Source organism: Typopeltis vanoorti, chromosome 11 (assembly GCF_054136105.1).
Source record: "Typopeltis vanoorti isolate ZY-2024b chromosome 11, IOZ_Tvanoo_1.0, whole genome shotgun sequence".
In the NCBI taxonomy this organism is placed as follows: domain Eukaryota; kingdom Metazoa; phylum Arthropoda; class Arachnida; order Uropygi; family Thelyphonidae; genus Typopeltis; species Typopeltis vanoorti.
The window spans coordinates 21,015,199-21,041,771 of record NC_143559.1 but is presented as its reverse complement, the minus strand read 5'-3'; the positions used below and the strand labels follow the sequence as shown (position 1 = coordinate 21,041,771).

Sequence of the window (26,573 nt, the reverse complement as noted above, 5' to 3'; positions counted from 1 at the left end):
TTTAGGGGATATATTGCAAAAGTGGTGAAGGTAATTAAGAGGACTTCTACAATATGGAAAAGTACAGTGAGAAGTGGATATAAAGTTGTGGTGGTTCCATCCATTCCATTATCAGAACTTAAGTATGTTCAGATCACTCAGATTTAAAAGGGATGAATTAACTTAAAAAGGTATAAAGGTGAAGATAAAAAATGATATCAGGAGTGGGAAATTCTGGCTATGAGGATAAACCAAGGCATATAACCTGCAAAGTTTGGAAGACAGATGAAGAAATAATGATTTGGATATCTCAGCCTATGAGAGCCATTTATCAAATAGACACTAAGGGGATTTTGCAAATGGTTGAAGGGAAAGGACAAGGACCAATCACTAGAAGCTATTCAAAACAGTGAATAGTGAGTAAGAAAATGGGAAGTAGTTTACTTGCATACAGATACAATAAGTGCCAGCCTAGTTGGCTGAATGGACAGTGTATCAAATAACAGGTTGCAAGTTTGAATCCCGCTATAAATTAAAGATGCCAAAAAAGTTATATTCTTGGTTTCATCCAAGTGTAAGCAAACAAAGTTTGCATGTGAAGTAACTTAACCAGTGGGCTACTTGCACATAGAGGCTAATGATTTCACATAAATTGTCTTAGTATCCCATAATGCAATGTATATATCCTTACAGACATGTATAATGCTATGCTTTATGGGAAGGGCCACTACCCAGACCGGTTTCAACTTTTATTGAGGTCTCATCAGTGGGAGCCAGATCCAGAAGTGATATCAAGGTTGAAGTAATGCAGAAGTCATATTTCCATTTACAAGTAGTCAAAAGGTGTCACCCCTTATTACTAAAATATGGATTAGAGATAGATGAATCTCACTATTGGTGTGAAAGTCTTAGGTGGTAAACAGATTCTATTACCCAGTGTGAAACTACTACCACTCTGCTTATGAGAGAACTGAAGTGGTTTTAAGATATTCCACATTAGTCTTTAGTATAGTTTTCAGAATATGTAGTTGTTAGTCTGCACATAACACTAATGCACAATTGATTTACTGCCTTTCCTAGCTTGGGATTCATAAAAGAGTTAAGTATATTGACACTATAGACGTTGTAACATCTAAAGATGTCCTCCATGATGAGCCTCATCACTACATGGAGGTTCTGAATAATAATAACAAATACTGTATTAAAAACAGGAATGATTTTTTTAGTTAAAAATGAAGGCATTTTAAAGACAAATTAGTCAAATTGTTTTGACACAGGTTACCTAGCTATTAAGAGAAATGTCTAGTTAATGTCAAGCTAAAAAATTGAACTAGGTGTGTGTGTGTGTGTGTGTGTGGATCATCAACATAAACAGAACAAAGCTACAATAATCTTCTAAATTATAATGTACCAACTTACCTGAGCAAAATATCTTCCATTTTAGTCACCGACAACTTCCAGGAAGAAATTCCTAAATCTAATTTACTGGTCTCTAGATCACTAAATAGTTTTCCAAGTTTTTCTGAGTTGCCATGTGATAAAAAAAATGTCAACTCTTTATTTCCACTACTAGACACTTTGGCTTCAGGAAGGTGACGCTTCAAGAACTGAGTCATCTTTCGAATATTACAATATCTTCCTTTCACTATCTTCAAATAATAGCCAACATCTATGAAATACAGTTACACATAAACAAACGCATAAGAGACAATTTTCAAAACTTAATCATATGAGAATTAATTCAATTACAAATATATGTTTGATGCAATATATTTACTCAGCTATATGAAATAGAAAAAACTTAAATGACTAAAAGTTGAGAAATTACAATAAAGCTATTTAGTATATGAATACACAACTAATTTTGTCTTATTAGAAGACTTCATTGGATGCATAACATGGATAAAAAAAAAAATACATGAGAACAACAGCTATAAATTAAGTTACAAATGGGTTGCTGGCATTTGAAGGAGTTGAAGATAATTACCATAGTAATGTTAAGCATGATCTCCAAAGTTGACAAACTGAGGAGTAACAATGAGAAAAGTTATAGGTCACTATAAAGGTGGACTAGTATTATTATATAAATGCACAACTAGTTTTGTCTGTAATATTTCTGTAATTTTTCTGTAATATGTCTGTAATTCATAGCTGTTGTTATTTTGTAATGTAGTTTTGTATTTCTCTTTTCATGTTATGAACCTGCTGAAATCTTTGAAGAATACAAACTAGTTGTGCTTTCATAAAATACATAGTTTTATTGTCATTTCTCGCTTTTAGCCATGTAAGTGTTTTCTATTTTATTATCTCATATAGCCGAGTAAATATGTTGCATCATTTCGAGCCTTTACGACAATGCAGAGGCTTCAGGAGATATTACAGAGGATTGGGATAAACCTCAACAGGTTAGTATTTTTCCAGCATTCAACTATCATTTTCCCAAATCATTACTTTCAAAAGAAGTCATTAAAATGAAAAGAGCTAAAAGAATACACATATATACACACACACACACACACACACACACACACACACACACACACACACACACACACACACATATATATATATATATATATATATATATATATAGAAAGTATTTTACCTTGGGTATAATAAATGTTAAGAATACCAAGTAATTTTTTAAACCTGGTTTTACTCCATTTCCCAAGTAAGCAAACAGACAAATAAGTCAAATTTGCGCCTGCAAGTGATGCAAGTCTAGCTGATCCTACAGGTAGTGCAAGACCAGGGCAACTCGTGGTAAAGGTGGCATAAGCTCCGATCACTAATCTTTATATTTACCCTTAATGCCAAAACACATCTCCAAGAAAGAGATGTATGATGTTTTGTATTAAAGGCAAGAGGCCACTACCCAGACCGGTTTCGACCTTTATTGAGGTCTCATCAGTGGAAGCTAGGCTAGATTTACAAAGATTTAGTAAATTGCTTGGTATTCTTAACATTTATTATACCCAAGGTAAAATACTTTCTACATTTATATCTCCTCCAGAGATTTTTATTTAATAAGGTTAAAACACCTTATGGCAACTTGCTATGGTAAAATACTTATGAGCTCTGTATTACTAAATCTTTGTATTTCTAGCCTAGCTCCCACTGATGAGACCTCAATAAAGGTCGAAACCGGTCTGGGTAGTGGCCTCTTGCCCTTAATACAAAACATCATACATCTCTTTCTTGGAGATGTGTTTTGGCATTAAGGGTAAATATAAAGATTAGTGATCGGAGCTTATGCCACCTTTATCACGAGTTGCCCTGGTCTTGCACTACCTGTAGGATCAGCTAGACTTGCATCACTTGCAGGTGCAAATTTGACTTATTTGTCTGTTTGCTTACTTGGGAAATGGAGTAAAACCAGGTTTAAAAAATTGCTTGGTATTTTTAACATATATATATATATATATACACACATGTATATGTGTGTGTGTTAAAGATACCAAGCTATTTTAAACCTGGTATATATATATATATATATATATATATATACACAGCAAAGAAAGATCTTCTAAATGAAAGAATTTATGATATTAAACATACTTTGACACATTTTACTCCTTAAACTTTCTTTATCTGCTGGTACAGAACAAACTTTAGATACTAATACTTTGCAACGTATTAAAGATATGGTTAACTCACAAGCATCTAAAGTCCAGAACAACAACAAAATTAAATTAATAAGAAAATTTGAAGCATTAAAGACAGAAGAGCAAAAATCATCCAAATCTAAATTTCATCTTTTTCCTAATAAGATTATTATTAATAAATCCAGTTACTATCTTTCTAATGTAGAAAAGGATATTCTCAGTAAAGGTTTTAATTCTGTTTCACAAAGATCTATTATTATTATTTATATGGGGAATCCATGGAGTCAACCCATCACGGGACCCACTCTATCCATTAACACAATACCTATCATACATCTCCTTAAACGTATTAACTGTTGTGGCATTCACAACCTCCAGCAATCCATTCCACTCTTCCACCACTCTCCAAGAAAAGAACCTAGTCCACACACTCTTGGTAACCACACTCTTAGACAACTCCGAAGTGTGAGCCCTTGTTTTCACCCCATGTATTGAAAAATTTCTTATGTCAAGCTTATAGTGTCCCTTTAGTAACTTATAAATTTCTATCATATCCCCCTTTCCTCTGCCTGTCAGCTAAACTCTGCAACCCACACATCCTCAATCTATCCTCATAGAGAACATTCCACAGACCTGTCACCAGCTTGGTCACTCAGCTTTGAATCTTCTCCACTGCCTTCCAATCCCCAAGAAACAAAGGTGACCAAATTTGTGCACAGTAGTCAACATGTGGCAAAATAACCTTCCTATCTTTACTTTTCAATGTGCTCTTCAGCATCCAAGTAATCCTTTGAGCTATTTTGCCAACTCTTGCAATATATCCTCTGAATTTCAAATCTTTACCGACCATCACCACAAGATCTCTGGCCAGTCAATTTTTGTAAACCACTACCATCAATATGATATGAAATGTGTAATCTTTTCATCCTGAAGTGCATCATTACCTTACATTTTACAACATTGAATTAACAAGAATTGTCATTTGCTTACACTGCCAATTTATTTAAATCATCCTATAAGATATCTATATCAAGATCTATTATAAAGAAGCTGTTACTTGCAAAAATAGAAACGGTAACTTCATTCCTTCCGTCTCAAAAGCTAATTTACTTTGTATGGGATCCATCTTCATGATTAACAATGCAAAACTTTCAATAGCTGATGTTATCATGGCAGAAAGTCAAACCTCAAAATCAACAGAAAAATAATGATATTATAATTATCCCAGCAGATAAAGGTAACTCAATTGTCCTCTTATATACTGAAAAATACAACAAAATGTTACGATTACTGCAAACATATACTTATTTAATTCTTGAGAGAGAGAGAGAAATCCAACTCATAATCTCCACAATCATGCTAACAATCTCCTCGGAACTACTACAGAATTTCCTAGAAATCCCTGTTCCACCAAGCCAAAGAACTCCCCATTGTCAATCCTGTAACTACCTCATCAGTTTAAAAGTCTCAATCATATCACTTCTATCTTCAAAAAGATGAAATTATGGCCTGTTTCAATGTTATTTCCCGCTTTACTCGCCTACTCCCGTATACGGGAATAAAAAGGCGTTAGCTGAAGAAGAGGTATTAATGCTTTTAAATATGCCACTCCTGATCCATTGCATAAATTCTGGTTATTTCCTTTTTAAAAATAATATTTACAAACAGAACTTCAGGTTGATCATGGGCAACCCAATTATCTGCTATACTGAAAAAGAACATATTTATATTTTCAAGCCTTTGATGGAAAAAAAAGAACCACTCAATTCCTTTCCATTGCAGCCAAAATTACAGAAAAGGTATATTCATGATGCTTTCTTAATTTGCAGCCATGGACCAAATTCCTTAAAAGTGTTCCTGAACCATCTCAACAATCAACACTCCAAAATAGGAGTTAGAAGTTATGAAGTTAGAACTATGGAGTTAGAAGTTAATGGTTCTCTATTTTAGACAAAATAGAATATATACAATAAATTGTATATATTCTATATTGTCTAAAATAGTTATTCCTTAACAAGTCAAAGATTAGTTTTCCTTATACTCAGATAATACATGTCATTTAATCTATTACACACAATGATCATTCTCTTCCTTACAAAGCAAATTGCCTATACATTTGTCTCTACCGTCAACATTTCCTGGACTAGAGCAATATCTAGTCCACGAAATATTTTATATTCTCAACCTCTATCTCACATCATACTGCCTCAAAACTATTACTAAAACTATTTTCCTCTTGTACCCATGGGTAGACAGATATAATTTCTCTACTATCATGAGCATCATTCTGCTTCCTTCTTGACCTTCTTATTCTCACGAATAACATCTTATCTATGAAATTATCAGAAATATCTTCATAAAAAAAATGGCTACAGCAAAGACACTATCAACAAAATTCTTCATAAGACACCATTTAATAATGAAAATAAACTAGATTACAATAAAACTGTAGCCATTACATACATTAAAAGGATATCAGATAAAATAAACAGAATACTATAGAAATAAAACCTTGATGTCAGATGCAGAGAGGAAAGATAGTGTGCATGTTGTGTAGGTATGATAGTGATGAGCTGAGCAGAATAAAAGTAATATTGAATAACATAATAGCTAGAATGTGTCAGAAGAGAGGATTGGAATATGTGGATGCTTGGAGGGTGTTTGAGGACAGAGAGGAATTGTATGCAAGAGACCACTTACATTTGAATGAGGAAGGACATAGGCACCTGGAGAGATTGCTGTTCTGAACGAGTCGATATGTCAATGCAGAGAAACCAGAATGCCCAAGGCGGATGGTAGCAGGGGTGGCATCTTGTGAGAAGAGGGACGACATCAGGTAATGCTGAGCCCAGTGGAGTCTAGAGGGGATAATGCTAGGTATAGAAACAGAGGCATTTTTATGCTTTATACTAATGCCAGGAGTATCTAGAATAAAGAGAGGAATTGGTGGCACTGATAGCATTAACCTGGCCAAAGATTATTGGGATCACTAAGATGTGGTTGACAGAAGAGAGATATAATAACAAGAATAGAAGTAGCAGGGTACAGCATTTTTTGGAAGGATAGAAAGGGAAAGCATGAATACTGCTTTCCCTTTTTATCCTGCCGAACACTGTGGATACTGCTTATGATAAGTGATGACTTATGTCCTCTAAGAGTGGAGGCTTTGGAAGGCAGTAGCACTAATGATTTTGAAAGCATATGGTGTGAGGTAGAGGTGGGCAAGACAGGATATTTAGTGGGTGTTGCTACAGGCCCAGGAGCACAGAGGGTGGGGACCAGGAAATGTTTAGACAGTTGAGTTTGGCAAGTGCAAGAAGAATGATTGTTATGGGAGATTTTAACTACAGTAGTATAAATTGGGGAGAAGAAGATGAATGTAGCAATAAGGAAATGGAATTTCTAGAATTCTTGAGGGACAAATATCTTAGGCAACATGTAATAGAGGGAACAAGAAGCTCAAGAGTTTTGGATTTGGTCATAGCATCAGAAGAATTGATAATAACTGAGATGACATCTCTCCCATCAGTTGGAGAGAGTTACCATGTGATTTTGACTGGGAAGATGAATAGACATGCAGGAGTATCAATGACATGGGAGCATACGTGGAATTATAAGGCAGGTGATTATAACAGTCTTAGACATCAACTTGGGGAAGTTTCATGGAGGGAGGAACTGGAAGGCCGGATATCATTAGTGCTTGGGAAGTTGTAAGGAATATTTGTTAGCAGGAATAGTAAGCTGTATTCCACAAGTGAAGAAGAGGACACAATTTGGTGTAAAGTGGATGACAAACAAATAACTAAAACAGGAGCTGCATGTGAAAAAGAGGCTATGGAAGAAATATAAGGAGACAGGTGAAGAGCAGATGCATGAAGAATATAAGACACACGGCAGGAGAGTGACTAGTATGGTAAGGAATTCAAAACTGCAATATGGGACGAGATTGGCCCTAAGATCCAAAGAAAATCCTAGGGAATTTTTAGCTATGTGGCCAGTAGGAGGAGAAATGATTGTGGAAGAATGACACTGTGGGATAACAATGGGAATAGAGTGACTGATGCAGAGGACATAGTGGAATTGTTCAATGAACACTTTATTGGGGTATTTCATCCTGGAGGAGTAAATTTTAATACAAGAGGAATAGGGCAGGTTCGAGGTTTAGAGGTGCTGGATGAGAATGTGTTCCAAATACTAAGTACTCTGGAGGTCAGTAAAGCTGTGGATTGGATGGCATTTCACCTCAAGTTTTGAGAGAATGTTCTAAAGAACTGACAGCTCCTTTGACCTGGCTTTTCAATGAAAGTCTGGCTATGGGAAAGGTGCTCAGGGAATGGAAGGAAGGTAAGATAGTGCCATTGTAGGGGCAGAGCAGACTGGAAGTGTCTAATTATAGGCTAGTTTGTGTGTCATCAGCAGTTAGTAAGATCTTGGAGAAATTAGTTAAGGACCATATACAGCATTGGGCAGATGAGGGTAATGTTATCCGTGAGAGTCAGCATGTATTTGTGAAGGGTGCTCTTGTTTTAGTAATATGCTAGCCTTTTATAATAAAGTTACAAGAGCAGTAGATGAGGGAAAGACATATACTGCCATTTTCTTTGATTAAGCAAAAGGCATTTGACAGGGTGCCACATAAGCTGATATTTAAGTTGCAGCACATGGGTTTGGATGTCAGGTTGGTCAACTAGATTCAGAATTGGCTGTCTGATAGGCATCAGAAAGTTGTGTATGGTGGTGCAGTTTCAAGCACCACCAAGAGGGTTTCAAGTGGGGTCCCACAGGGACCAGTACTGGGACCTATATTGTTTAACCATTATATCAATGACATTGTCAGTGGATTGCAGAGGGATATTCAGTTGTTTGCAGATGATGTGAAGCTGGGAAAGGTTATTATTAATAGTGCAGAAGTGGTAGCCCTGCAAGAGGATTTGAATAAGCGAGACAGATGGGCAAATGAATGGATGTCTGTTTAATGCAGCAAATAGGGGAGACAAGAGATCTGCGGTTGATGATTAATAGAAACCTGAAATTCAGGGGATATATTACAAAGGTGGTGAAGATAACACAAAGGATTGCTGCAATAATGAGAAGGACACTGACCTGCAGTAATAAAAGAGTGATCATTCTGTTGTATACAACCCTGATCGGACCATACTTAGATGATTGTTCTCGGATTTGGTCCCCAGGATTCGAAGGGGATAAATTAACTGTAGTACAAAGGTTTACTAATAGGGTGGCGAGAGCAAGAATGGTCAATGAGTTTAAGGAGTGGTATGATAGACTGTGTTTCCAAGGAGGGACCTCCCATGATGAGTCTTGATAGACTTTGCATTTTCTATGAAAGACCTCTTACGAAGAGTCTTTTGACTCCATGGAGGCCTGATTAAATTTATTATTATTTGACACCTCCAGGGAATCGAAAGACTCATCGAGGGAGGGCACCTGCTCTACAACTCTGTCTCCACCAACTGACCACATCTACCGCCAACCACCACTACAATTTCCACAGACAATCACAAATATCCATGCCCATGGCAGGATTCAAACTTGCAGCCCTTTGGCTGGAGAGCGGATACGCTAACTAATCGGCCAGCCAGGCTGGCAAATAATAATAATTATATAATAATATTACTGGCATATTATAATAATAATAATTAAACATCCTGCAAAATTAAAGAACTTATTCAACTCCTTCACTGATCCACCATGAAATATACTGTATTAAGTGCACCTGTAATTTGCCTTATATATGTGAAAAACAGGATGCACAATTCCTATCCGTAAGTGGCACATTAAATTTAATAAATATAGTAAATCTATCATTTCTGATCATGACTTAAATACTCTATACAGAATTTACTAGAAACGCACCTGTTCTTTACAGCCTAGCTTCCAAAACTGAGGACTGCGGTCCCCTTGGTGGTCATTAGTTTTGTTGAGGGGGACTATGAAATAATGAAAACAAATTTAAGATGTTTTAAGAGTAAGTAGATATTTTTCTATCTTAAAAGAAATGTATTTAATTTTTATCATTTCTTTTTTGTTATTTTTTATATTTTAATAGAAAAAATAACAACTGGTGTTGGTTCACAAATTTTGCTTCTTGCGTATTTCGGCGCTTAATGAATATTAGTAAATATATGCTTATTCATATAAGTTTTATTTCAAAAGGTACTGATAAGAAGCATAAAAAAGCTAACGAACGAAAAATCTTGCGCTCATTTAAAATGGCAAAGTTTTTCGCACATTAAATTAATGCTTCATTGCTAGTGTACACAGGTGCAGGTGATGTGCAGGAAAGAAATACGCTTGGGGTACATGTTTTGTATTGAATATCTTCTTCTGCAGCTTCTCCCACTTAAGTGGGGTCACTGTTTGTAATGAGTCTCCTCCACACCTTCCTGTCTTGGGCTGTCACCACATCCAAGTTCTTCATCTTCAAGTCCTCTTCAACCAGCTCCCTCCATCTCTCCTTTGGTCACCCACGCTTCCGCCTTCCTTGCACATCCATCTGCATGACCCTTCTTCCCACATATTCGTCCTCCCTCCTCATCACATGACCAAACCATCTCAACTTTGCCTCCTGTATTTTCGCTCCTAAGTTCGTAACTTTCACTGTTCCCCTGACATAGTCATTTCTCAGACGATCCTTTCTGGTCACACCGCACATCCACCTAGGCATTCTCATCTCTGCTACTTCCATCCTGCTGATGCCATAGCTGGCCTCACTACTGTCCAATAAATTTTGCCTTTCAGATTGATTGGCACCCTCTTATCACATAACACTCCAGCCATCTCCCTCCAGTTCCTTCAACCCGCTTGTATCCTGCATCCCACTTCCTTCTCAGCTCCTCCATCTTCTTCCACTGTTGAACCTAAGTATCTAAAGTCTCTCACCTTCCTGATGACATTTCCTTCCAGCTCCAGATCTGTCTCCTGGCTGCCGCCTCCCACTGCACAACACATATACTCTGTCTTACTTCTGCTCAGTCTCATACCTCTCTCTTCCAGTACTTTTCTCCATCTTTCCAGTTTAGTTCCTGCTTCTTCTCTTGAATCTACACACAGCAAGATGTCATCTGCATATAACATTGTCCAAGGCGCATCTTCTCTCACCTCCTCTGTACCACCTCCATTACAATATTAAACAGAAACAGACTTAATGCTGACCCTTGATGCAAGCCAACTGTTACTTGAAAACTTTCTGTCTGTCCCAAACAGGTCTGAACACTTGTCTTCATATTTCTGTACAATTCCCACACCAACCTGACATATTTCTATGGCACCTTCTTCTCCCTCGGACACGTCTAGACTTCTTGCCTTGGCACTCTATCGCATGCTTTCTCCAGATCAATAAATACCAGATGTAGCTCCCTTTATTTCTCTCGATATTTTTCCATCATCTGTCATAACCCAAAGATAGCATCCGTTGTTGATCTACCAGGCATGAAGCCAAATTGTTTCTTTGTATTGAATATAAATACAATAAATATTATAACAATATATGTATTTTTCGATGGAGGCCATGAAATATTTAAATTTTTCCAAAAGGGCCTTTACATCCATAAGTTTGGGAAGCACTGCTTTACAGCCCACCAAAAACATGGTATGAGCAAAAAAGAGGCCTGTGAAATTCTTACCAACCATCCTAATCTTAACAATAATTGTGGGCTAGCTATAGTATTCAACACTAAATACAAGCCTGATCTTCTTGAATGCCAAGCAATATCAAGTAGAGTGATGTGGGCAAATATCAGAATGGGGGAAATGGACAATGAGACTTATTTGTGCCTATCGTCCCACAGAAGATTCTACTAATTAAACATCCTGGTAGAAGTGGAGGAATTTTTTGAGACTTTAGAGAAAGCAACTGACACAATGAAAAAGGAAAAGTCGGTCCTTGTTGGGGATCTAAATAGCAGAATAAGAAATTCTTGTCAGACATACAAAAATATGTGAAAATTTGGAACAAGTGCAAAGCTAATAATAATGGCAAATATCTGTTGGATATCTGCTGAAGACATGGACTGGATGAATATTAGTGAACTGGACTGGTTATTGACTGGTTATTAAAATGGACTGGTTATTACTAATACAATGTTCCAATATAAAAATGCGCACAAATTCACATGGAGAGAAGAGGCAAGGAATAAGAAGATTCTCATCGGGTATGTTATTGTTGATAATGAAGTTTTCTCACTGGTGTAGGACACTAGAGTGTACAGAGGATTGGAAATTGGAATTGATCACCATTTAGTCTTGAGTAGGATAAAACTGATCTTCATATTGAAAAGAAAAACATGTAAGAAAGTTTTAAAGTGAATAAAAGTTGAGCAGCTCTCAGATGTGAACTGTAATACACAAACATTATTGAACACAAAATGGAAGAGTTTGAGAACAGAAACCAAACCTTGAAGATTCAGTGACAAGCCCTGAAGAAAACCCTGAGTGATTCAGCCAGAGAGGCATGTGGTGAGGTTGTCTGCAAGGATAGAAAAATCAGAACTCCATGGTGGACACAGGAAGTTAAAGAGGCAGTGAAGGAAAAGAAGAAAGCATATCAAAAGTTTCTGGCAAATAACTCAGCTTGTTCTCTTAGAGAATACAGAGACAAATGTAAGAAAGCTGAACACTGTGTAAAACTAGCTAAACAGAAGTCATGGGAAGACTTTGGTAAGAATATAGAAAATAAATATCAAGAAGATGGCAAAATATTCTGGGAGTTGTTGAAAAACAGTGCTGTAAAAGAAATTAGAGATGACAAAGGTGGAATGAAACTAGAGAAAAAGATATTCTTGATGTATGGAGCAATTACTTTGAAAAATTGCTAAATGAAACAAGCAGTGATAGCACAGTGGTAAAAAACACTGACCAGGCACTGAATCAGAAAAATATATCCACACTTCAAATAGAAGAAGCCATCAAAGGCCTGAAATGTGGAAAGGCAGCAGGAGTAGATGATATTCAACCAAAAATGCTCAAGTATGGAGGTATAAAACTCTTGCAGTGGCTGCATTACATTTGATAATTCATGTTTGATGGTGTGCATGCGTTCGAATGCTTCAGTCAGAATCCAGTATGACCACGTGTTGTGTAGTTTTTTGCATATTGTAGTTCTGTTGAGCTGAGAGAATTGATGAGATATTTCCATATGTCTTTAAGAATAGCACCTTGATTTCTTGATTCCTTGATTTAAATTATTGCCTGTGCGTAGCACCACTGCTGCTTCTTTGAAAGTTCTGTCTGTAGTCATTCTCGATGTAAGGCATCAAACTGTTTTTCCAATCTATAACGTGTGATGTTGAGAAATGATGAGCTAAACCAGATGTGACAATCCTATTGTGATTGACATTCCCCACGTGTTCCTTCTGTCTTATTTCAAAACTTCTAGAGGTCTGTCCAATGTAAGAAAGGCCACACGTGCATGGAATTTCATATACTCCAGGAAATGTGAAGAAAGGTACCTCATCTTTGGGAGATCTGAAGACTTGCCTGATCGTGGTAGTTGGTTTAAAAACCACTTTGATGTTATGAGCTTTTAACATTCTCGCCGCTTTTGTGGAAACTGAATTAACATATGGAATGACAGCTGTGGACACATATTAGGACTCCATTCCACATTGTTGGGGGTTGTCTTTAAAAAGCAATTTGTTTAAAATGTTAGAAGGGTATCCATTCAGAGATAGAGTGTTAGATATTTGTGACAGTTCTCTCTGTGCATCCCCTTCTTTTGAAATAGACCTTTTGAAATAAGACAGAAGGAACACGTGGGAGATGTCAATCACAATAGAATCAACACATCTGGTTTAGCTTATCATTTCTCGACATCAAATCACGTTATAGGTTGGAAAAACAGTTCTATGCCTTACATCAAGAATGACTACAGACACAGAACTTTCAAAGAAGCAGCAGTGGTTCTATGCACAGGCAATAATTTAAATAGAAATCAAGGTGCTATTCTTAAAGACATATGGAAATAGCTCATCAATTCTCTCAGCTCAACAGAACTACAATATGTGAAAAACTACACAACACGTGATCATGTACCGGATTCTGACTGAAGCATTCGAACCATGCACGCCATCAAACACGAATCAAATGTAACGGCCTAACAGTTACTAAAGTGCATGTTTTCATGTAACTTGATGAATTTGTTTTCACACCAGTAAAATGCTTGAAAATGCTTTAAAAAGCCTTGAAAATGCTAGACAGTGGCTAGTGAAACTTGTTGGCTCTTTGTATTTGTAATAATTAAATCTTATGGACTTTTAACAATAAAAGTTCTCAGTTTTAACAGCTTAGACCAAAAATTAAAAGTTTAACTTTATAACAAGCATTTATTTAAATTATTTATTAGGGCAGCAATATTGTTCTATTAAAAGTATTAATATTAATTTGTTCTCTGAAGATGTTATAAATAGTATATAGCTTTGATGTAGTTTTTTTCTTTTTATTTCCACTAGAGGTCAGGCCAGTAGAATAACAGTTGAATCATTGTCACTTTAGCATACTAGTTGAAATGTAATAGAGCTTATCTTGGTATATATGTGTATACTGCAGACGACCTTAATTTGAAAGTTGAAATATCAGGAAATTGAAGTTAATTATTCCTTACATGGTTGTCTCCATAATTTACCAAAATGAATGCAGATTACTGTTAAAAGGATTGCTTTTCATATTGTCATTCACTCTCACTTTTGTCCTGTTATTTGGTCATGCTGTCCTCTGTTCCCACACATTAATGAATATTTCCTCCAAAAAGCATGTTTACCCATAATTAATTTATTATTATTGTTTTCCTAACCTCCCTGGTGTCACAAGACTCATCCTAGGAGGTCAACACTAGACAATGCAAAGTCTATCATACTACTCCTTAAAATCATTCACAGTCTGCACCATCCTCTCAGGCAATGCATTCCATGCTCCTACCACTCTCCATGCAAAAAACTTACTTCTTACCTTTCTACTCACCAACTTCTTTTGCAACTTCCAGGGATAACCTCTTATCTTTGCTCCTTTCCCTCATTCTACCATATGAAAAATCAACAGCTTAAATGTCTCGACCATATTTCCTTCTCTTTTTAGCCTTCTATCCAACAAACTCTGCAGTCCACATATCCTCTGTTTATCTTCATAATCAATGTTGTACAGTCCTGATATTATTTTTGTTATCAGTCTCTGCACCCTCTCCAAGGTCACTTCATCTCTTTCAAATCCTGGTGACCAGAATGAGCACAGAAATCCTGATGTGGTCTGATCAAAGCTTTATACAACGGAACAAGAACACTTTTTATCTTTCGCAGTCAATGTTCTCCTCAACATTGCTGCAATTCTCTGAGATTCTTCACGACCTTTGCAATATGTTCTCCGAATTTAAAATCTCTATTCACAATCACCCCAAGATTCCTTGCTTCCTCTACTTCTTCCAGCATAACTCCACTAAGTGAGTATGAGGCATCCCATCTCTGGATCCAAAATTTTAAAAACATTTAGTTGCATAAAACTGAATCCCTATTCATTTGCCCACTTTTCCAGCTTATTCAAATCCTCTTGAAGAGCCAACACATCAGCACTATTACTAATAATACCAATAATATATGAAGAATTGTGCCTTCTCAGTTTGGCCTCATCACTTATAGACTGAATGATAAGTTTATAAATTTTAAATCGTGCTTTAATAAATTTCTCAAAACATTGTCACATCTCACCTACTAACACCCAACCTATTTATTACTATTATTATTACAACCTATTTGTATTTACTAGCAGTACTATGGCACTAGAGCTTCCCTTTTTCCTCCCTCTTCAAAACATTTAATATTATGAATTTGTTTACTAATAATGTGACATGCAAAATAATTAAGTTTACATAGCTAATGGCCTTATACAGTTTATATATTTGTTAATAGCTTCCTATAATTTTCTTTCAAATTAACTTATTTATCAGGTCTATGTTATCATTAAATCTAATATTTCACTCTTCTAAGGTAATACTAAGTTTGAGTCAAGGAGAAATCTACCCAGATACTAGTTTTCTTCTCAGTTCTTTCTCTTGATAGCTAGCATCAAATATGTTTTATTTAAATAACAATATTATTTCACATTACCTCTGTTCTCAACATTCTAGAATATTAATGATGAAGTTCACTTATAATATCTTCATTATTAACATGATTCTGCCATTTATTTAATCTGTTTGCTACTGGTTATTTTCCTGAGAATTCTCATATCTGTGATTGCTAGTCAGATCAACTGTTTCATTTCTAACCCTGCTGAGATCTATACATTAAAACTGTATGAAATCTTATTTATTGCTTGTTTAGGGTTTTTAGCTAATTTCTTTATATCTGTCTCTTATTATTTCCTTAGGCATCTCAGTGGAATCAAAACAAAACACTCATCTTGATAGGCCTGTACACTATTATTTGAACAATAACTATCGCGTGTTTTGAAATCATTCATCAACAAAGTACTCACAGCTGCTTTTGGCAACCCACTTACATCCCAAGTAAAAAAAATCTAGTTCTCACATCCCTGCAAACTACATTCTTGCACAATTTTATTTGGAAAAAAAAAAGTCTTTTGCATCAATTCTATAAAGCTGCTTTATAGAATTGATACATTTGGTAGGGATATGTTTCTATCTCATGTCCTCTCCATAGCCTTCCTCCCCTCCATGTTAATACAAAAGATCCTCAATCTAGTTTCAGAGGGAGCATTCCACTTCATAGACCTGTCACAATTTTGGTCACTTGATCTTCGGATCCTCTACTACTTGCTTATCCCCCAAGAAATCCAAGCAACCCAATCTACATGTAATGATCAACATTAAGGTAATCCAATGAGCTATTTTTGGTCATTTTTGCAACACCCTCTAACTTCAACTCCCAGTCCACAATAACCCCAAAATCCCAAGCTTCATTAATTTACTGAAGTCCGATATCATCAATGTAGTTATTATCTTTTGCTAGGGCCGTCGCCAGATTAGATCACACCCTGAGGCAAACAATTAGATATCGCCCCCAATGGATTATAAGACAAAAATATGAGAAAATATCCAATTGCTATTTTGTTTTTATTACAAGAGAAACATTAATGCAAAACGATTACATAATAATATTAATTAAATGTTTGTTCTATGGGGATATCACACAATAAAACTGTTTATAAGCTCTTCTAAATTTAAATTATAAGCTGTGTCCACCTCTATCGATATAGTTGCTAGACCAACCAATCTTTCTTAGGTCATTGCTGTTCGCAAATAATTTTTAACCAGTTTAAGCGTCGAAAAATTGCTTTCTGCACTTGATATGCTAACAGGAATTGTTAGCGTAGCGAGAGCGCATACAGCAATATGGCTGAACGAGTGCCCTTATTAATCACAGCAATTGTAAACTTTCCCTTAAATCATTTCATATACCACTCATGTACAAATTAAATAGTACTGACCAAGAACTGCCTTTGAGTACATGAATACACATCACACTCTTTTTGAATTTAATTTCCCATATACTACTCTGTGATGTCTGTCCATCAGCCACCCTCTTATCCATAATACCAGCTTCATGTCAATCCTCATTTCCTATAATTTTATGCAGAGTTCCATGTAGTATCCTGTCAAATGCTTTTGCAAAGTCCAACAGTGTCATCATACAGCAAATTCCTTCATCAATTCCACTGTCACTTTATTATAAAAAGTAAGAAAATTACAAAGTCAAGACTTATCCTTCATAAAACCACACATTCTTGGCATTCCTGAATTCTACCTTCTACCAACTTCTCCAATCATTAATCACCACTTCTGAGTTCATGACTGGTCTGTCATTCTTTAACTCTGTCCTGGAGCCTCCATGTAACAGAGCTATTTTGGTCTCTCTCTTTCTCACAACTCCTTCCTACAGATGAGCCTTAAATAGCTTTGTCAGAGGAGCTGGAAATTCCCTTTCCATTCTCATATACATATATATATACACACACACTATCTGATCAAAAGTATCCGGACACCCCTCTGTAATTCATAAACTAGCATCTGGATGTCACTACAACCTCACTTACCTGTATAATGGAGCTGTGTGTGTTGTTCAGTGGTAAGAAGTACAAGCAGAATGTGTAGGTCAAAGTGACTCAGTAACTTGAAACGTGGACTAGTTATTAGTTGCCACATCAGTAAGAAATCCGTCAGAGACATTTCAACTCTCCTCAAGTTGACCAAGTCAACAGTTGGTGACATGAATGTGAAGAGGAAACATGAAGGCACAACCACAACAAAACCACAGTTGGGTAGGCTGCATTTAATGACTGACAGGGACCTTCGAGTGTTGAAGGTAGTGGTTTGTGGAAATTGCTAGACATTGAGAGAAATAATCACCCGGAAGTTCTGAAATGCTACTAACTGTCCAGTCAGCACAATGACTGTGCATTGAGAGTTAAGAGGAATGGGGTTCCATGGTTGAGTAGCTGCCCATAAACCAAACATTTCTCCTGTGAACACTAAGCGCCGTCTGCAGTGGTGTAAAGAGCGAAGCCAGTGGACAGTGGACAACTGGAAACATCATTTGGAGTGACACTTTACCATGCAGCAGTCTGATGGGAGGGTCTGGCAAATGCCTGAAGAACGATTCCTACAAGTGTGTCTAGTGCCAACAGTGAAATTTGGAGCAGGTGGCATTACAGTGTGGGAGTGTTTTTCATGGAATGGACTTGGCTCTCTCATAACACTACACATAAATCTAAATGTGGAAGGGTACAAGAACATTTTGACCCATTGCATACTGTCTATGGTAGAAGATCAATTCGGTGATGACTACTGGTCTGTATCAGCATGACAATGCTACCTGCCATAAAGCAAGATCTGTGAGGGAATGGTTTGTGGATAATAACATTCCAGAAATGGACTAGCCAGCCCAGAGCCCTGACTTGAACCCTAAAGAACACCTTTGGGATGAATTAAAATGCTGACTTCATTCCAGACTGCAACAACCCACATCATGAACTGGACACACTTTCCAGTAGGAAGAATGGGCTGTCATTCTTCCAGCGATGTTCCGACACCTGGTAGAAAGTCTCCCCAGCACAGTTAGAGCTGTCGTAGAAGCAAAGGATGGACCCACCCCCGTATTAATGTCCACTACTGGAAAGTGTGTCACAGGGAAAGTCTGATTACAGTTTTCAGTAGGTATCAAGATACTTTTGATCAGATAGTGTGTGTGCATATATATATATATATATATATATATATGGGGTGAAATCAAATCTGATCCCAAGGCAATATTTGGAAATATCCTAAGCACTTCCAATTCAACTTCTATTCTTACATCAGTATATTCTGCAATATCCTAAATACTCCAAATTCCTTAACCTATATTTTCACATCAGTCCATGACACATCTTCCATTGCAATATCTATGCCTGGATGGTACACCTCTGATAAAATAAGCATTCAGTGACTCCACTATTTCATCTACAGGTAGTTTTCACTTTATGAATTCCTTCTTTACAAATTTTTGAATCGGAACTTTTATTTTAAGTTGTGTGCATCGAAGGCACTTAGGGGTGTGTATGGGGAATTATGCAGTGTGGACAAAACATTCCAGAAATGGACTGGCCAGCCCCGAGCCCTGACTTGAACCTCATAGAACACCTTTGGGGTGAATTAGAATGCTGACTTCATTCCAGACCGCAATGATCCACATCACGAACTGGATACACTTTCCAGTAGGAAGAATGGGCTATCATTCTTCCAGAGACTGACATAATGATCAGTCACTCATGAGCCTTGGCATAGCAATTGTGTTATTCATAGTTTTCTTCAATTACACTTGATTTTTTATTTTGTTTAGTTTCTAACAATAACCCTTTCACTTTTCCAACAATGTCAAAAAGAAACAACAGTGAAAAGCAATTACCTTAGAGAAAAAATATGAAATTATTACCAGCCAGTAGATAGCAATGTTAAAATTCTTTCAGAGAAATTTTCTCTTGCTACTTCTACCTGCTTCTTGCACCATTTTAAAGGATAAAGAAAAATATTTAAAAGAAGCAAAAAATGCACAATCTATGCATTCTACATGGCTGCGTAATAAAGAAACAGGTAGTATAATTCCTCATATGGAAAAACTGCTAACTGCTTGGATAAGCAACCAAACTCAATGATTAAACATGCCTATTACCTTTGCAATGATTTGTACTAAAGCATTAGCCATTTTTAAAATGCTGAAAGACCAAAAAGGGTCTGACAGCAAAGAGACTTTTGCTGCAAGTAGTAGGTGGTTTGACTGCTATAAAATGTGAACTGGTTGGCATAACATTAAAGTACAAGGTGAAGCTGCAAGCACCGATAGTGAGGCTGCAAAATCTTATCAAGAAAAATTAGAAGAAATAATTAAAGAAAGAAATTACTCACCATTGCAGATTTTTAACGTTGATGAGACGGACCTTTTTTGGAAATGGATGCCTGCAAGAACTTATGCAAAAGAAGAATCCTCAATGCCAGGTTTTAAAGCATTAGGAGGAAATGCTGCTGGCAATTGCAAGTTAAAACCCTTATTTGTGCATCGATTAGAAAATCCAAGAAGCTTAAAAGGAATTAATAAAGATACTCTCCTAGTAATATGGAAGGCAAATAAGAAGGCTTGGCTCATGGGTTTCCTATTCGAAGATTGGTTTATGCATCACTTTGTTCCTGAAGTGAAACATTATTGTGAGAAAAAACAAATTCCATTTAAAGTGCTTCTGATAATTGACAATGCACTTAGCCATCCCTCATCAGTAGCTTACATTTGCACTAATGTAAAAATAGTCTTTTTACCTCCAAATAAAACTTCTCTTTTACAACTAATGGATCAGGGAGTGATTGCGACATTTAAAGCAGTTATCTCAAAGAGACTATTGAAATGTTAATAGAAGCAACTGATAGATAGAAACTTTTCTACCAACAAGTTTTGGAGAAATTCAATATTTTAGAATGCAATTCGGATAACGCAGAGCACCTGGCATAAAGTTTCCGAAAAACTATGGAAGGAATATGGCATATATTTTGTCCTCAGTTTAACGATCATTTCGAAGGCTTTGAAAATTGAACAAAGATTGTGAATTCTGAAACTCAAGCGATCTTAGGTATGGCTAATCAGTTCCAAATGGAAGTTTTGGAAGGTGATGTTAACGAGCTGCTTCAATCTCACACTATGAAACTCTCATCCATTGATTCTCCTTGAATTAGAGGAAAAGAAAGAAATGAAGAAGAAACTTTAAAATGCCTACAAGAAGCATTTATACTTCTCGAAAAAAAGCTCGAGCAGTCTTTGAATCACAAGATTCTGACTTTGAACGATTCAGTAAATTTTACCGTGAAATGAATAATGCTTCTGCTTCCTATCGAGCTATTTTAAATGAAAAGAAGTGAAATCAATGAAACAGATGATGCTCAGGACCTTCTTTGAAAAAAAGATGCACCAAAGCGTCCTAATATACCTCCTACTACCTTGACTGCTGTCATTTCACCTGGTGATATGTAAATAAACTAATTTTTTTTCAAATAATCTTTTTTAGTTAAAAATTTTTCTTATGTTATTTTTTAACTATGTAAATCTTTGGCCGGTAAAGTCTTTTCTTATCATTTAATATTAATTTTATATATTCCTTCTTAAGAATGTAATTCTCACTTATAGCATTATTTCTAAGGCAAATAAACTTCCACTTTATGAATTCCTGATTTATGAATGGTCACCAGGAACCAATTAATTCGTAAAGGTGGGAACTACCTATATTTCTATTACTTCCCCACCATCACAACTTCTTCATGTTATCCTTCCACAGCCTTTCTTCCTTTTACCTGATATACAGGGAAATAACAATTTAGTTATTTTCTTGGATGTTTGAGATTGTCTGTGAAAATACTAGTGGTGGTGGTTGATGGTAGATGCTGTTGGTGTAGTTGCAGTTCATTGTAGTTGGTGGATTGAGTGGTAGAGACTGAGAACTGTAGAGTAGGAGCCCTCCCTCGATGAGTTCTTGGACTCCCTGGAAGTGTCACGTAATAGTAATAATGTTTTTTGCTTTCTTTACTATACTCCTCACTCTTCTTGCCTGTGCTTTGTACTGCTTGTGAGCTTGGTGATCACCTTTCTCTTTATATACCCTCCATTTTCTTCAAACACTCTCACCAACTTCGGGAAGTTTCATGGAGGGAGGAATTGGAAGGCTGGGATATCACCAGTGCGTGGGAAATTGTGAAAGAATATTTGTTATCAGCAATGGTAAGTTGTATACCACGAGTGAAGAAGAGGGTGCAATTTGGAGTAAAGTGGATGACAAACAATATTAAACAGGAATTGCATGCGAAAAAGAGGCTATGGAAGAGATATAAGGAGACAGGTGAAGAGATGCATGAGGAATATAAGACACAGGCCAGAAGAGTGACTCGTGTGGTAAGGAAAGCGAAACTGGAATATGAGAGGAGATTGGCCCTAAGATCCAAAGAAAATCCTAGGGAATTTTTTAGCTATGTGGCCAGTAAGAGGAGAAATGACTGTGGAAGAATGATATTGTGGGATAAAAATGGGAATAGAGTGACTGATGCAGAGGACATAGTGGAATTGTTCAATGAACACTTTATTGGAGTATTTCATCCTAGAGGAGTCAGTTTTAATGCTAGAGGGATAGGACTGGTACAAGGTCTGGAGGTACAGGAGGAGAATGTGTTTCAGATACTGAGTACTCTGGATGTCAGTAAAGCTGTGGGACTGGATGGTATTTCGCCACGAGTTTTGAGAGAATGTGCTAGGGAATTGACAATACCTTTAACGTGGCTTTTCAATGAAAGTCTGGCTTTGGCAAAGGTGCCCAGGGAATGGAAGGAAGGTAAGATAGTGCCATTGCATAAGGGTGGTAACAGACTGGAAGTGTCTAATTATAGGCCAGTCTGTGTGTCATCAGTAGTTGTTAAGATCTTGGAGAAAGTAATGAGGGACCGTGTACAGCATTGGGCAGATGAGGGTAATGTTATCTGTGAGAATCAACATGGATTTGTGAAAGGACACTCTTGTTTTAGCAATATGCTAGCCTTTTATAATAAAGTTACAAGAGCATTAGATGAGGGAAAGGCATATACTGCAATTTTCTTAGACTTGGCGAAGGCATTTGACAGGGTGCCACATGATAAGCTGATATTTAAGTTGCAGCACATGGGTCTGGATGTCAGATTGGTCAACTGGATTCAGGATTGGCTGTCTGATAGGTATCAGAGAGTTGTGTATGGTGGAGCAGTTTCCAGGAGGCAGAGGGTTACAAGTGGGGTCCCACAGGGCTCAGTTCTAGGACCTATATTGTTTAACCTTTATATCAATGACATAGCCAGTGGATTGCAGGGGGATATTCAGTTGTTTGCGGATGATGCGAAGCTGGGAAGGATTATTAGTAATAGTGCAGATGTGGTAGCCTTGCAAGAGGATTTAAATAAGCTAGATAGATGGGCAAATGAATGGAGGTATCAGTTTAATGCAGCAAAATGTAAGGTCTTGAGGTTTGGGAAACATCGATGGGATGCTGCATACTCTATGGGAGGAGTTATACTGGAGGAAGTAGGGGAGACAAGAGATCTGGGGTTGATGATTGATAGAAACCTGAAGTTTAGGGGACATATTGCAAAGGTGGTGAAGGTAACACAGAGGATTGCTGCTATTATGAGAAGGACACTGACCTGCAGAGATAAGAGGGTTATCATTCCGTTGTATAAGTCTCTGATCAGACCACACTTGGACTATTGTTCTCAGATTTGGTCCTCAGGATTTGAAGGGGATAAATTAACTGTGGAAAGGATACAAAGACGGATGACAAAGATGGTTTCAGGACTGTACAAGGATAGTTATGAGGATCGGCTGAGAGAATGTGGACTGCAGAGTTTGGTGGATAGAAGAAGGAGAGGTGATATGATTGAGACTTTTAAACTGTTGAGAGGTGGTTACAGGGTTGACACTGGGGAGTTCTTTCGCTTGGTTGATCAGCGGGAACGAGTGATGACAAGAGGCCATCCCCGGAAGTTACGAAAGGAAACTGTGAGCAAGAGGGTAAGGAGTGGTTTCTTTGTGTGGAGGGTGGTTGAGCTGTGGAATGCATTGCCTGATGGAGTGGTGGGAGCGAGAACGGTCAGTGAGTTTAAAGAGTGGTATGATAAACTTTGTGTTTCTCAGGGGGGACCTCCCCTCGATGAGTCTTGACAGACTTTATGTCTTAGAAAGGACCTCCCTCGATGAGTCTTTTGACTCCTTGGAGGCCTGAATAATAATAATAATAATAATAATAATAATAATAATAATAATCTCCCATGTACGTCTAACATCATTCCCCACCAGATTCTTATATCGTGGCACTGTGTCAAGCTGGTACCTTAGCTAACTGTAATCACCCTCTGTGATTACAATCTCCTAGGCTGCTGGGGAGAGTAACCAAATTTCAATCTCCCCAATAAAAGTCAATGTAGCTATCTTGGTTACTAACAAGTTCTCTGATGTTATCAGCAGATCTTAAGAGAAAATTACATGGTAATTTACTCTTAGTAGCAGTATAAATTCCATTTTCTTTTCTAATCATGACCATTCCTCATTCCAATCTGTCTCCGCAGTTGAAATCCCCCATAATAATTACTTGCCCTACCCTCACTGTGCTGATTTACTAATGCATGGCATGCACATTCACCTTTGTGCCTCCTGGCCTATTAGTATCAACCAACTATATATTTTTCATCCTGTTATCTTCTACCTCACACCACTTAGCTTCAAATGCGCTGCTTTCTGCATCCCTATCTTCTACACTTTTTGGCTTTAATTCTTCGGGTATCATTAGTAAAACCCATTTCCCCATCCTGTTTCCTAAGCCTTAGTGAAAATACTATACCCCTACTCATACGATAATAAGATCATCTATAATAAGTGCCCTAAACACTGATCTCCACAGTATCCTTGATTGAAGTAAAAAAAAACCTAGTCAACTTCACTTTCAAAACAGTTTTGCTAGTTTTCTCACAAAAAAGAACTCAGATCTCCACTTACTTTTGACAATGCTCATCTCATCTCTCCATGGATCCCCCCCCCCCCCCCCGCCAGGACATTCTTACTCCAGACCTTTCCTGGCATAATCATATCGCTTTTATAGAATCAACAGTTACAAAAAACTTGGCATCCTTTTCCACTCAAGAAGATACTTCACTTCTGATAGTTACTTACTCAGTATAAATCCAAAATCCAGCTAACCTTAGACTACTGTAATGTTTGGAGTGGTGCACCTAAGACTTCCCTAAAACTTCTTGATTGCATTCAGAAAAGGGAAGTTTAGTTGATTAATTACACATATCTTAAAGACTCTCTTAAGCAACTTTGTCATAGAAGATAGTGTTTCTTCTACAGATACTTCCATGGCTACTGTTCCGTAGAACAAGCATCACGTGGAAAACCTCCCATTTTCACCAGATCTATAGGAATTTCATCAACAGCTGTTCAGCATCTCTTTACAGTTGAACAGCATACTCACCAAACCTGCTACTCCCAGTCATCTTTCATTCCATCCACCCCCAATTCTGTGGAAGAGCCTCCCACATGAAGCATTTCCAGAGGATTACAACTTTTGGACAGTTTAAAAAGAATATCAGCAGATTGCTGTGTTCCTGACTCCTGCCACACATGGCATTTATTTGTTATGACCCTTCAGCCTCTCATGTGTGGGAGTAATATATAAAAAAAAAAAGAAGTATATATATCTATATATATATATATATATATATATATATATAATTAGAAATATACACATGTTTACACAAGAATAATGTTTAATTTGCCAAATATCTCGGTCTGAATATTACAGACCATCTTCAGTGGCTACATAGGAATAGTTTTACAAAACAAGGTGGAATACGAACAATTGATCATTCACACATAGAACATGATGTCATATCACTAAGTATTAGAAGAGTAAACATTTTAAAAGCCATAATTAAAGATATTAATTCAGAAATTCATATAATAATCTTAAATAACATTAGACTAATATAAGAAATTTACAAAAAAAAATTAATGTATTATCCTAATTAAACTTTCCCAAATTTTTGATATAGATATACAATCATTACAATTCAAGTTAGGACATTGAAGTAAGGCCTCCACACTTTCTTTAAATAAACATTCAAATTTGTAGTGACATCTGTGTAGGAGGAGAGTCTTGGACCAAAGGATGTTGTGTCTTATTTCTAATCCATGCTGAGCTAATCCAGATTTCTCAGGTTTGTTGTGTTGAATTGATGCTCTTGAATTCTTTTTTCTATAGAACATCCAGTTTGTCCAAAGTAGGAAAGATTACAGTTGCAAGGAACGTGATACACACCAGGTAGAGACAAGGTTGAGCGTTTATCTTTAGATGAATGAAAATGGGTGGATGATTTGTTAATAGGTGTATAAGTGGCTGTTAAATCATATTTCTTCAGAATTCTTGAAATTGGTTCTGAAATCACGGAAATGTAAGGAATTGGAACTCGAAGTATTGAATCTTTGCTGTTCTGTGTTGGATTGTAAGAGTCGAAAAGATGTGTACTCTTTTCGGAGAAGCCATTTAGTTTCATGTGATGTTTGATAGTCGAAAGTTCTTTCTGTAATAAATGAGAAGTTGAACAGTTAGTTTTGGCTCGTTGGATTAAACATTTTATGATTCCTGTTTTTTGACAAGGATGATAAGCAGATTCTTTGAGAATATAACGACCTGTGAAAGTTGGTTTTCTGTAAACTGTTGTAAGAATACCTGAAGGTGAACGGATGAGAAGGATGTCTAAAAATGATAACTTGTTGTCTTTTTCAATCTCCATGGCAAACTTTATATGAGGATGTAAGGAATTGATACTGCTTGAAAAAGACAACAAGTTATCATTTTTAGACGTCCTTTTCATCCGTTCACCTTCAGGTATTCTTACAACAACAGTTTACAGAAAACCAAGTTTCACAGGTCGTT

General features: G+C 36.8%; 1 protein-coding gene across 1 annotated transcript in view; it reads right to left on the bottom strand.

Annotated features, from left to right (window-relative positions):
- LOC150101360 (ATP-binding cassette sub-family A member 17-like) overlaps positions 1-26,573 on the bottom strand; it is a 198,198-nt gene that overhangs the window by 108,554 nt on the left and 63,071 nt on the right. Inside the window, exons 7-8 of the mRNA XM_090400780.1 lie at positions 3,538-3,642; positions 1,399-1,648 (exon numbers count right to left, since the gene is read on the bottom strand). Coding sequence (XP_090256906.1) covers positions 1,399-1,648; positions 3,538-3,642 — 355 coding nt within the window. The remainder of the gene's footprint in view (positions 1-1,398; positions 1,649-3,537; positions 3,643-26,573) is intronic.